General features: G+C 39.3%; 1 protein-coding gene across 2 annotated transcripts; it reads right to left on the bottom strand.

Annotated features, from left to right (window-relative positions):
- Positions 1–2321: 2321 nt before the first annotated feature.
- On the bottom strand, positions 2322–12439 carry hsd11b1la (hydroxysteroid (11-beta) dehydrogenase 1-like a). Of its 2 annotated transcripts, none has more exons than XM_063201396.1 (6): positions 12176–12439; positions 10946–11076; positions 9942–10145; positions 8097–8190; positions 7327–7492; positions 2322–5721 (listed from the first exon to the last, which is right to left on the bottom strand). In XM_063201396.1, exons 1-6 carry the CDS (start codon positions 12261–12263, stop codon positions 5532–5534), a joined length of 873 nt encoding a protein of 290 aa, XP_063057466.1. In that variant the 5' UTR covers positions 12264–12439; the 3' UTR covers positions 2322–5531. The 2 variants fall into 2 exon arrangements, with proteins under 2 accessions (XP_063057466.1, XP_063057465.1); XM_063201395.1 differs by having other exon boundaries at positions 7294–7492.
- Between the last annotated feature and the right edge of the window lie 513 nt (positions 12440–12952).

Raw genomic sequence — 12952 nt, forward strand, 5'->3', positions numbered from 1 at the left:
TTGAGTATGTGAACTCAGAATTGAAACTTGATCATAAGCAGCCTCATGAAGTAAAACAAATCCTTGAAAACAGACTACATTGCGATAACATTGTCTATCTGCTGTATAGGGGCGCTGACAGTCTTGGCTGGGCTTGGGACAAAGGACCACACTTCAGTACATATAAAGTAGCCTATAATGCAGGGGTGTCAAACTCAAATTGACTGAGGGCCAAAATCAAAATCTTGAGCAAAGTCGCAGGCCGAACTCAATATTTATTTTAAAAAACGGACTTAATACTCGTAGTTAAATTTCACACGCACTCTTTCCCATTGCATATGTTAGTTCAAATGTGCAAGCACATGTGTTGGATATGAGTGTGAGCTGTTTCATTGGTCTGGGCCCACTCATATTCCTGTGACACACCACATTTCATGTTCAAGTCTTGTTATACAATACATTACTGGTGTATGGGGGCCAACTGTAATACACATTTGAAATGATCTCACGGGCAAAATAAAATTACTCCGTGGTCCAGATTTGGCCTCCAGGCCTGAGTTTGACATGTATGCTAATGTAATGGGGCCCCTCATCTCCCTGATCTGTTAACTCCCCCTGGTGGCGGGCCTGGTAGCCCACACTGCTTCAGGTGAGCAGCAAAAAAAGCATTACACTTTTTGGAGTGCACACAAAACAAAAGTTTTCCTTTCTTTTCTTGTGTCCTCATGTAGCCAAGCAAAATAATTTCCCCTAAATTTACTCTAGTGAGGACCATTATTCTGATCCAGGTTTTAGTATGATGAGGCCCATAATACATAGGCCTTTCTAGATTGTCTGCACCTACTGCCTCGCCTCAATTTCATTTTACCCAGCAACTATTTTCCACAGGGTGAAATGAAACTAGTGCATTACTAAAGCGCATTACAATACTCCACGTTTTTACAATTTGTGCATTTTGGGTTGTTTACCGTATAGCAGGGGTGTCAAACTAAAATTGGCCGAGGACCAAAATTAAAATCCGGAACGAAGTCGCAGGTCGAACTCAATTTTATTTTGAGAAATGGACAAAAATTTTGTCTGCATGTTAATACTCAGTTAAATTCATTATTTCACACATATTCTTTTTCATCGTATGCAGTAGTTCAAATGTGCAAGCAAATATTGTTTTTGATATGAATGTAAGCTGTTTCATCTATATTGTCTCCACCTACTGCCTCAGCTCAATTTCATTTTACCCAGCAACTATTTTCCAAAGGGTGAAATGAAACTGGCTAGTATAGGAGGAAGTTCATATCCATATCAATGTCAGCTGAGAGAATCTGCTTTTCTCTTTTATGGCATTAGCCTATCTCTGTGTTAACACACGGTCATTACGGTATGTGATGGGAGACAAAATACAGCTTTTTTCCCATTATGGGATCCAATGGCATTCAGGTTCTTGAGATTTGAGCTGTGTTTATTAAAAATATGGGTATGTTAGAGCTGAATGAACATGTTCTAGTGAAAAATTTAAGGTTATAGCTTTTAAATGCAACTTATTCCATGGTTCAGGAAGACAGATGCTGAGGCACTCAAGGTTACAGTTTTTTTACTTTTTTATTTGGCTACAATGCCTACGCGTTTCGGCCCTTATAGCCTTCTTCAGGGCTTATGAAGGTTTTAATAGGGAGAGGAGGACACCTTTTCCCAAAAAGGGCTTAGGCTAAAATGGGTTAAAGGTGTATGCAGTGTGACATATTGATGAATTCACATCTTGACATTACTTGATCCAAATACAATCTAATGGTCACAGCATTTTTATCAGGTGTTGAACTTAGACGCACAAGCTGCATTCTAAATTTAATGTCTTCAACATTTAGATTCAAGGGAAAATGTCTTCCTCCCCTCAAGTGAAGAGGCCTTATTCACTGTTGTTGGGTGAAGATGTTGTAGACATTTTAGTGCCTGGAGATCACTCTGCCCTGACCAAAATTCATATCTGCTGGAAGAACACAAGTGATGTAACTGTCACCAGAGAGTAAAAACATTTTCAACAGTCATAAAAGGGATCGTTCGAAGCCACAGGGAAGGCCTCGGCTCTTCTTGATGCACTCTGCTGTTTCACAAGGGGCCAAGACAGCTCAACCATCCTGATTTGACTCTTTTTTGCCTGTGAATGCGAGCGGGTCAAGTCAAGGATTTTAAGCAAGAGCACAAAGAATGTTTGAGACATTTTCTCAAAAGGAAAGATGTTATTGTTTTTTTTTCTCCTACTGTGGTAAAAACGGTAAGCTTCAGCAAATGGTTGAAGTCACAATTAGGCTAGCACTGCAAACTGAATTGAAATGTTTTCCCCACAAAAGTGAACGCAAAAAGCTTTATTCATTTCTTGTGTCAAAGTCTGAAGGATGAGGTCCACACATAGAGTTAATACACTTTTCTAGAGGAATTATATCAGCAACAAACAGAACACAAAACATTATGTAGTCACATCTAGTGTCTAAAACTGTAACAGTGCAAATAAAAAAGTAAAAACTGAAAGATGATTCCACATGTAAAGCTAATGGTGTGATGTTGGTCCATCAGGAATTGTTTCTTGATGCTGTTCAAAAAAGAAGTTACAAAAAAGCAGACAGAGGAGGAAAAATAAAAAGGCATCATCAATGCTGAATGTCAGGTGACTTCAGGACATGTCACTTGTAATGTAGTGCTATGTAACATTGTACCAAGACTGACCCAAAGAGTCTCTTCAGCTGAAGATGTGAAGAGCATCGGGACAGAGCAAAGGAGGATATTTTGAATGGGAAAGGCTCGCACAGAAAAACATCTCTGAGGAACTACGAAGGAAATGACCATATCTCATAGCAACAAGAAACATATAATCTACCTTTTTCATAATGAATTGGTTCAGTGTACAGTGCACATAGATGTGATATTACATTATGAAATCATGAAAAGGCCATTTCAATAGCACATCACAACCCAACCACAATAATGACCACATTAATCTCGATTAGCCATAATCTTGTGGAGAGATTATACATAAAAACATACTCAGAATTGTTTTTACTGTATATAAAAAAGTCCACGTGGTTGGTGAGTTACCGGGCTGCCGAGTAAGTAACAGAAAAAAATGTCATAGTAACACTACATTACATTACACTTAGCTGATGCTTTTATCCAAAGCGACTATTTACAGTACATGCAATTACAAGATATTAGTCCCTGGAACAATGTGGGGTTAAGTGCTTTGCTCAAGGGCACTTCAGCCATGGATAGAGGTGTAGGGAGATGAAAGGTTGGGATTCGAACTGGCAGCCTTCTGATCTTAAGGCCACTTCCCTAACCATTACACCAGGACCACTCATCAATGAAAGGTAGAATGTGACAAGCCACAAGAAAAAAGGCAGCAAATAGGCCCGTTGGCTTGTTGAGTTCATAATAGACTCTGCTAGTGCAGATAAGCTTTACGACACCTTACACATGTGAATCTGGCAATATTTTATGAATTTGAGGCCATTTGAGTGTGTGCACTTCTTAAAGTAGAAAACAGAGAAATCAGCAATTATTTTTTTCTCTTGCCCATAGAAAATACATGACATTAGCATTAGATAAGACAAAATGGTAGTTTTTTAGTGAAACTAATACTGTGTTCTGAAGCATTGTGTGTATATTCTTCAAGACCTCAACTTGTACATTTTCCCAAAAAATGAAAAAAGGCAGATTTAATATTAATTGTCTCAGTATCACCCACAGAGACATGTGTCTCTGGGGTTTACATCCAGTTACAAATTGTTTAAGTGATATATTATTTATATATCACTTGTATATCAATTTATATATCCTTACATGTTACAATGTTATATGCCTTCTATTCCAAAATGGCCCTAACAGCTCAATATCACAAGCCAACCTCAAAGAGAGGAACAGTACCCTGATTAACAGGTAGTGTTGCACCGATACCATTTTTTGGCCCCGATACCGATACCCGATACCTGGCTGTGCAGTATCGGCCGATATCGATACCGATACCATTTTATTTTAAATGTATATATATATGAAGGGCTGTAGTGCATACTACTTGGTAAAATCATTGCATGGCTTTGTGAGGATGCTGCCTACCTTTGTGAAACAGGAAAAAGACTATTACAAAGTGAATCCAGCAAAACTTTTTATACTTTTTAAATACCTCTATGAAATAACTAATTCCAAGGATGTTTAAGTGTCATACAAGCACCTGTAAATGGTATCGGTGCCCTATTTGTTGGTACTCGCCCATACCGATACCACCATTTTAGTGCCGATCCACCGATACTGGTATTGGTATCGATGCAACACTATTAACAGTTCTCTAGGACATGTGAAGAAAATAATTTAAAACAAATGTTTAACTTTCACAAATTCTCCAGGGCATTTCTTAATTCCTAATTCTTCGATTTTCTTTTTTCTACCCTACTCAAAACTGTCACATACATTATGCTGCTTTTACGCAAAGTAACTTAAACACACAGTAAGCAAAAGCATAACAAAATACAGAAGAGTGGACCTTCGCAAAGGACAGTGCATATGGGGAAGGATAGTTGGGATGGGAAGTGCTACTACTAAACATCTGTCAGGAACTTCTTGAAGTTTGAGAGGAATAGCATAATCTCATAGCAAAATGAAACATTGCAAATGGTACTTTTTCTACTGAGAATTACTCATTATTACAGAGTAAATAAGAGAGTAGTAAATAATCTCGTAGCAAAATGAAACGTAAAAATATACATTTTTCCATGCTGAATGGTGTTATATCAAACACTGGCACGATGTTACATTACCTCCGATGCTAAAGGCCTTTTCTACATTGCAACCCGACCTCAAAGGGAGGTAGGTACCCATCATGACGGTTCACAGTTCATTCAGACACAGGTGAGGTATAAAGAATCTCGAAGTAGCATACATTTTGCTTCAAAATGATCATGGAGATTTTCTCATTGAAATCTTCCCATTTCTATTTCCTCAAACCTGTCACATTGTGCTACTTTTATGCAAAGTAACTTAAAACATGAGGATACAGTATGATATATACTGAATTCAGTTGCAAGTAAACAGCGGACAACACAAAAGCATAAGCATCACATAATACAGAGCACAGAGCAAGTTAGCTCCAAACCAAGGGAAGTGCATGAGGGGAAGGATTCTTTGAATGGGAAGTGCTCCTACAGAACAACATCTCTCAGGAACTTCTTGAAGTTAGAGAGAAATGGTCATAATCTCACAGCAAAATGAAATATAAAAATGTCAATTTCTCATTGGTGAATTGTTATATGAAACAGTGCGCGGGTATGTTGTTACACCTCTACACTAGAGGTACAGGCACAACACCCCAATCAAACCTCAATAGGAGGTAACCTGATTCACGACTATTCACAGTTCACTGAAAGAAGCTGAAGAACTTAAAAGTAGCATTTAAAATTGTGCTTCTTAAAAAAAAATTCTAATTGTTGAAATTTTCTAATTGTAAATTCCTAAGAATTCCCAATTCTTCACACTTCAATTTCCTACAGGCTGTAGGTCATCGACTTAGTCCCCTATGACTGCGGCTCAGTGCTGTAAAAGCTTCGCATGACCTTGTTACTCATGTTGGGAAACCAGTCCTTAATGTTGATGAGGTAGTAGGTGAACCAGGGGTAGAAGATCTCTGACTGCCGAGTGACTCCAGCCTTGATGATCTGCAGAGCAGCATCGCTGGCCGGGTATGCCGTCATGTTGGTGTACTTCCTGCAACCACATCAGACAGCTCAGAGGAATATATGACTGAATGAATGAATGAATGAATGAATGAATGAATGAATGAATTAATTAATTAATGAATGAATGAATCCTTTATTGCCCCAAAGGGAATCATAATTAATTATCATTATAATTATAATTATTATTATTATTATTAATCAGGAATATGGTCTCAACATGGCCCTAAGCAGTGGCATTCATGCACATACAGCCATTGTGACATTTTGGTAACTAACTAACTATAACTATACAATCACTATAAATTATATTTGTGTTATTTTGAAGTGAACTGCATACCTTATACAACATACATAGATATATGAAAACTATTTCACCTTGTTCAACCTTTTGGTGTGGCCAACCCTGGGTACCGCCGTCTTAGTACGGTATACTGATATTTCTCAGAGATGTCACCACCATCTGCAGAGTAATGTGCGTAGGCCCTACTGCCTTGTTACCAATTGATGGCAGTAAAAATATGCCGGGTAAACATGGCAGTGATTTGACTTCAGTCATTCTTTCCAATACAAGGGAGTGGTCAACACGGTATGTACTGTTCATATCTATGAAGTTATTCATGGGATTATACGGTTCGTGTAAGACATAGTGATTTGGCAAAATGACTGGCCCTTTTCACATCCAAAAATAACAGGCTCAGTTGAGTTGAGATTGCGAAATTGGTTTTAGAGTGTGCATGCCTCAAACCAAGCTTCTTACGAGCTCTCCAGCCAGAAATGCGATGATGACATAATCTGAGTGATGATGAGAGTATGGGCAGAGCTGTAATACTCGAGTCCAAACTCGCACTTGACTTGGACTAGGTAGTACAATAGTTGACGCGGACTTGTCTTGGACTCGAAAATTCGTCTTGCCAAATATCGTTTTTGGGCCTGTCTTAATTTTATTTTGAACACTGGCCATCATATATTCTTGAGTGGAGCTTTAATCCAATAACATACTAGTTTACCCTCAACATTCAAGTTACTGTCATTCATCATTTTCATTGATTTACATCAGCGGTTCCCAAACTTTTTCGTCCAGGACCTCCTTTAGGCCCTAAGTATACTTTCACGACCCCCATCCCCCCATGTGTCAAATGCCATTATTGCTAAATTTGAATTTCAGATTCAAAAGAAAAGTAAATAAATGTATTAGCCATATAAGTGAGTACTGTTATTAACCACTTTATGGAATTATGGCAACGATTTATCTGTTTTCCCTGTTTTATGAAAAGTCTCTTCTTACTGTGACCACTCTCCAGTACCTCCACGAGCCCCAGTTTGGTTTATACAGACCGACATGTGACTTGGACTTGACTTGGACTCTAATCTTTTTGCACTCTGTCTTCTCTTGGACTCAAACCTTTTTGGACTTGGACTTGCCTCGGACTTGACTAGTCCTGGTCTTGGACTCCACAAAGGTGGACTTGACTACAGCCCTGTGTATGGGTGTCCACCTATGCCCAGTATGCAAGAATTGGTTTCCACCTATGCCCAGTGATGATTCAGATTTCACCAAAAAAAGGTAAAGGTTGTATATATAGTCTGTCCTGATATTGACCTTATCATTTCGGGAAACTTTGAAACAGCCAACCTGACTTTCTCCATTGCCGAATCTGTGTCGATTAGCCCCAGAGTACAAATGCTGACGGTCACGTTGCTGTTCTTCATGGCCAGTTCATGCTGCAGCGTGCCGAAGAAGCCATTCAAGGCAAATTTTGTAGAGGAGTAGGGGGCCACAAATGGAGAGCACATCCTCCCTGTGAAAGAAACCAAATGTTCAGATCATGTGTTGAAGCGGTAAATTTGTAAAAGTATGAAATCCAAAAGTGTGAAATCGCTTCACTGTGAATAAGCAATTTATGACTACAAAAAATGCTCCACTGGATCAGTCTAGATGGCGCCAGCCAGAAAAAAAAACGATCTGCTCGTTAGTGTGTTCTATTTTTGGACGACGATACAGAAACTATGCTGCTCTGGCAACCTTCACAAACACTGACAAACCCAATTTCATTGTGTACAGTGATACATGCCATGACAGCCAGTGCAAGTACACTTAAAACAATGATGTCTTTCAACAGGGACACTGGATTGTTGTTGATGATACTCATTCTAAGCTATGATTTATTGGGTATGTTACAATAGTTTTACACACAAGCCATGACGTAAAAACACACTCATTTATCATTATGTACAGGTCAGGTTAGCTTTATAGACAAATGTTTCCTTCTGACTACTCATAAATTCAACGCTGTCAACTTTCAAAGCAAAACATAATGACAGACTGAAAAACAGTCTCTTTATTTTTGAACTTGTGTTGTTGCTGTACTTGTGATAAACCACAGTAGCCTATGCCACACTCACCAAGCATGGAGGACACCACTATTATGGATCCTTTACTGTCCTCAAGAGTTGGTATGGCCTTCCATGCCATCTGCACATAGCTCAAAAAGTTTACCTGTAAAGGCAAGAACACATGTCAATGTTTAATATGTTCATGAACAGTTTGGTGAGAGGGTTTTTAGACATTGCTTTAGAAATTGGAAGACTCCCAGAGTCCCTGTTCAACCATGTCATGTTAATTAAAGACAACAATGAGACCCAATACAGGGCCTGGGTGGATCAGTTTGTAGAGTGGTGTGAGTCCAGCTGTCTTTTTCTAAATACAAGAAAGACAAAAGAACTCATTGTGGATTTTAGAACGGGGAGACACACCCATCAGAACATGGTCATACATGGGGAAGACATTGAGGTGGTGAAAAACTATAAATATTTGGGAACTGTAATAGATGACAAATTAACTTGGAGCTGTAACACCGATACTATTTACAAAAAGGGAATGCAGAGACTGTACTTCATGCGAAAGCTAAGACCATTTAAAGTGGATGGGGATATGATGCAGGTTTTTTATCATTCGTTTGTTGAGAGCCTTTTATGTTTCTGTTCTGTGGCCTGGTACTTCTCCCTGTCTGTTGTTAATAAAAAAATAAGCTGCATAAGATAATCAACATGGCCAGAGAAAGAAGAAGGCAAATACCAAATAATAAAGAAGGCAAATACCATATGTGAGGATCTCTCACACACATTACAGCAAGCATATGAGTTGTTGCCCTCAGGTAGGAGGTTTGGGATGCCTTCATTTAAGACAAACAGAGCCCACCAATCATTTATACCTACTAGTATATCCATGCTAACTAAGACAACTGTAACTTAGACTGAATAGCACATTGCACTTTGGTACTGAATACTGCACTTTGCTGTGTTTATGTTGGGTTTTTTGTCAACCTGTCTTTTTGTCCTATAGAGGGAGGGGAGGGGGGGGTTGTGTTTGTCTATTGTGTTCTTGTTTATTGTAATGTCTTTGTAATTGTATCAGATGAACTGAAAATGGCACAGAACAATTTTCCGAAAGGACAAATAAATAATCTATCTATCTATCTATAATAAATATTCCGCTTGTGTGTATAGGACAGAAGAATGTTGTGTATACGAGCATGCAGGCCATAAACAGGGGTGACAAACGGCTCAGTTGGCCTAGGCACAGGGATAGGGCAGGGTCAGAATTGCGTCCCCATAACATAGTATTGAAAGTGGGGCCCCAACAGGAGATTTTGTCCCGTACACAGTCAAGGTTGTCAGCGTCCATATTGGCATCCATATTCTACTTTTCACACGCTAATCACTCCAACAACCTCCCAGGTTACAGGACTGAAGATGACACACCAGTTTGTATGAATTAGTCTGAGAAGATGACTAGCGACAGAGAAGGTTCTACGTGATGGAATTACCAATACAACTTGGATCCTTGTAGAATGTAGATTTCCTCAGATAACTTTGCAGAGATGGACCTGCTATACAAAGTTGAAGCTCTCAAAAGAAAGCACCAACACCAGTCAAAAATGTAATTGTACATAAATGCCGTTCATCAGTCATTCTCGAATAACAGCTCTTCTATCATCCGGCCTTGTTAACACAGAATTTAGATGAGAATTTAGATAATACTTGGATCATTTTACAATGTATTCAAAACTGAAATGTTAACTACATATAGACTCATAAAATTAGTCTAGTGGTTTTAGCACATGAGCATTTCAATTTACACCAATTTTACAATCGCTCTTCATAAATTTGACGCAGTTTATGCAAGCCTTGCCAACCAATCAGAAAACAGAATTCTCTTCATCTGGATTATAAGATGAAATAACACACCTGCATTAGCCACTTAGTATGCTCGATATCTCCATCCCAGAAGGCAAAGGGGCTGGGTCCTATGTGGTTTAGGATGAGGTAGTCCAACCCTCCAAGCTGCTCCACTGCAAAGCTCACCACCTTCTCTGGGTCAGCTGGCTCTGCCATGTCTGCTGGGATGTACACAGCTTTCTGTGCTCCCAGACCCAAACATTTTTCCACGACCTAAACAAAAGAATACACAGTAAGGATACTTATGAAATCATAAAAATGTTAATTGAATTTTCTTCACCTGCAAAGAAAGAAAGAAAGAAAGAAAGAAAGAAAGAAAGAAAGAAAGAAAGAAAGAAAGAAAGAAAGAAAGAAAGAAAGAAAGAATGAATGAATGAATATGTGTTGCTAATATTATGTTAACATGTAAAAAGAAAGCATGGTAACACTTTACTTGACGTGTCCCACAAATTCAGCAGCTGTCATACACTGCATGAAGCATTCATGACTGTTTCATAAGACACTCCTCTGCAGTCTCCTTAGGACATGATGGTTGGAATCCTCGCTTCAGAACGACACTCACTCGAACCCCTCCTTTTTGAAAGAAAACTAATATTTGCTTGACCATGTTCTGTCCCTGACACTGGATAAATCATTGACCTAGATTGGTTGCGATCAGGAAAGGTTCAGAACAAAAACGGCTTAACTTTTACTTTGACAAGATGCTATCCTTTCATCGTCAATGTCTATGAAACAGTCGTGAATGCTTGCTTCATGCAAAGTGTATAACAGCTGCTATGAATGTGTTATACTGGGACATGTCAAGTAAAGTTTAACCAAGATGATTGACCTCAAAACAAACAAATAAGTCTTTACACCATTAATCGATCAGTCTAATAAAAAAAAAATCATACCAGCAACGACTATGAAAAGCCTGGTTATACAACAAAACATCTACATGTCACCACATGAAGCGGGGCTAAAACGGGCTTGAATACAACACAAACTGCCATCCAGTGAGTGAATCCACTTACCTCCTGCAGAACATTACCTCTCCTTGCAGTGACAACAATCTGAGCCCCAGATCTTGCTAGGTGGTAGGCAATTTGTTCCCCAATACCAGCGCTAGCCCCTGTCACCAAGACACGGGCCCCCTTTAAAGACTCTGAAACCAGACAAATAATCACATAATTTCAAGTTTGTGTGTCTGTTTAGGACATGGACTCAATTAACTTTTTTAGTAAGAGAATAAGCTAGAAATTGTGGGACTTTGGTTAGGTCTTAAGTACTAGGAGAAACTTTTGAGGTAGGCCTTAACCTAGAAGACCTTTTTCTGATTATTCCAGAGTGGTTCGATAGATGGACACAAAGGATTGAGATAAATTGAAAAGATTTCTCAGTATTTCGCCGTTCTGTAGGCTTGTCCCAAAGAACAAAATTAGAAAAAAAATGGGAGACACCAGGTTTGAAAAGTGAATAGCCTATTGTGTGCACAAATTGGAGTCATAACTGGGTCAAAGTAATCTGGCATGTCCCTGGGGAGCAAGCAAGATGCCTTCCTTCCATATGGTCATGACCTTAGGTTTGACCTCAAGGGGCCTTTTGATTCCCAAGTGAATAATAAACATTGAACATTTTTGGGGAATAATATGGGAGGTAGCTATGTGGTGTGTTTGGTGCTAAGATTATATGGTTTAAAGAAAATAGATCAATGCACATGTGAAACCACATTTGGGGCTCTGATTTTCTTAAAAGAGCAAACATATGATAGAAAACCCATGCTAAAAATGTCATAAGTGTCGAATGTAAATGTGTTACTTTTACCTACAACTCTGACTTTTGGCAATTAAATAGAGGCCAAAATGGCCAACCTGTGGTCAGTTTGCAGGATAGTGTTAATGTATTATAACTACATCAATAATGAGAAGTGGGGCTTCGACATGGCTCTTATTACAGCATCTTCTTCTCATTACTGGGACTTACTGAACACGCCCCTATGCGCTTGTCAAACAATCAATGCCATGCACAGCACGCGAAATAAACTAAAGCAGCATTGTCTGTGCCTTGCACGATTCCTAAAACACGACACGAACCTCATTACTTTGCACTCACTAAACCTGCGTGAGACCCCCAGACACGCAGCTCCATCCAGCTTTTATTCATCCCCACGCTCAAGCGTCGATACATTTGCAAGAAAAGGTGAGAAGGGGGAAAAAATAATTTCATTTCAAATTTCGTTTCCTAGGTATGGCTAGGCTACTTACCAGAGCTGAAAGCTGGTCCACTCATGTACAGTGCAAATAAAGCTGCAGTGACACCAACCAATGCAGAAAGTTTTAAGTAAAATCCCATTTCTCCTGAGAACACAACACTTCACCTCTAGGTAGGCTACCTCCGATTGTGTAAGGCAACTGAAATGTATCACTGATTTAAAATAATACTTTTACTTTGCAGTCTTGACAGGGCTATTCATTAGCTCTAGCTGTAAATGGGATAAACTCCAAGCCCGAGGTCGGCATGCCTCCAGAATGTTGCAGATTATAGACTGATCGGACTTGAATTTGAAGCAGGCGGAGTCTCCAGTAGCTCGCCTATATTTTCCCCCTTTTTGGGGGGGTGTCACAGTCGCAGAGGTGGACATTTGAGCCGCTGAAACTAATGTGTATTTTAATAACTTCTATTTAGTTTTGCATGCATGCCTACATTTAGGCATACATTACTTCATTTATTGGTTCATTCATTGGTTCATCATTAATTCATTTAATTAAATAATTAATTTGGGTGAAAGAATAATAGGGCCAGTATACAGTGTCTGACACGCGCATTAGCAACTAGACGCACGCACAGGAGACGGGAAGTTTACGTCGTACATCAGGGCGGTGTCGTGCCGAAAAGCGAGTCCCTGCCAGAACACGAGTGCCCTCATAGAGTTCTTCAGTAACGCGGAAGCACGTAGTAGATTGTAGTCTTTAATGTTAGCATTTAAGGACGTCCTGGTTCCTATCGGCTTCCGGCCTCCATTGGGAATGCATAGGGGTAAA

This window comes from Engraulis encrasicolus, chromosome 6 (genome assembly GCF_034702125.1).
Source record: "Engraulis encrasicolus isolate BLACKSEA-1 chromosome 6, IST_EnEncr_1.0, whole genome shotgun sequence".
NCBI classification, from domain to species: domain Eukaryota; kingdom Metazoa; phylum Chordata; class Actinopteri; order Clupeiformes; family Engraulidae; genus Engraulis; species Engraulis encrasicolus.

Coding starts and splice junctions, on each gene's coding strand:
- hsd11b1la (XM_063201395.1), bottom strand. CDS start 12,263: ATGGGATTTTACTTAAAACTTTCTGCATTGGTTGGTGTCACTGCAGCT. Junction 7,493..8,096: donor AGTGGTGTCCTCCATGCTTG/GTGAGTGTGGCA, acceptor TTTCTTTCACAG/GGAGGATGTGCTCTCCATTT. Junction 5,722..7,293: donor AAGTTTCCCGAAATGATAAG/GTCAATATCAGG, acceptor ATGTGGTTGCAG/GAAGTACACCAACATGACGG.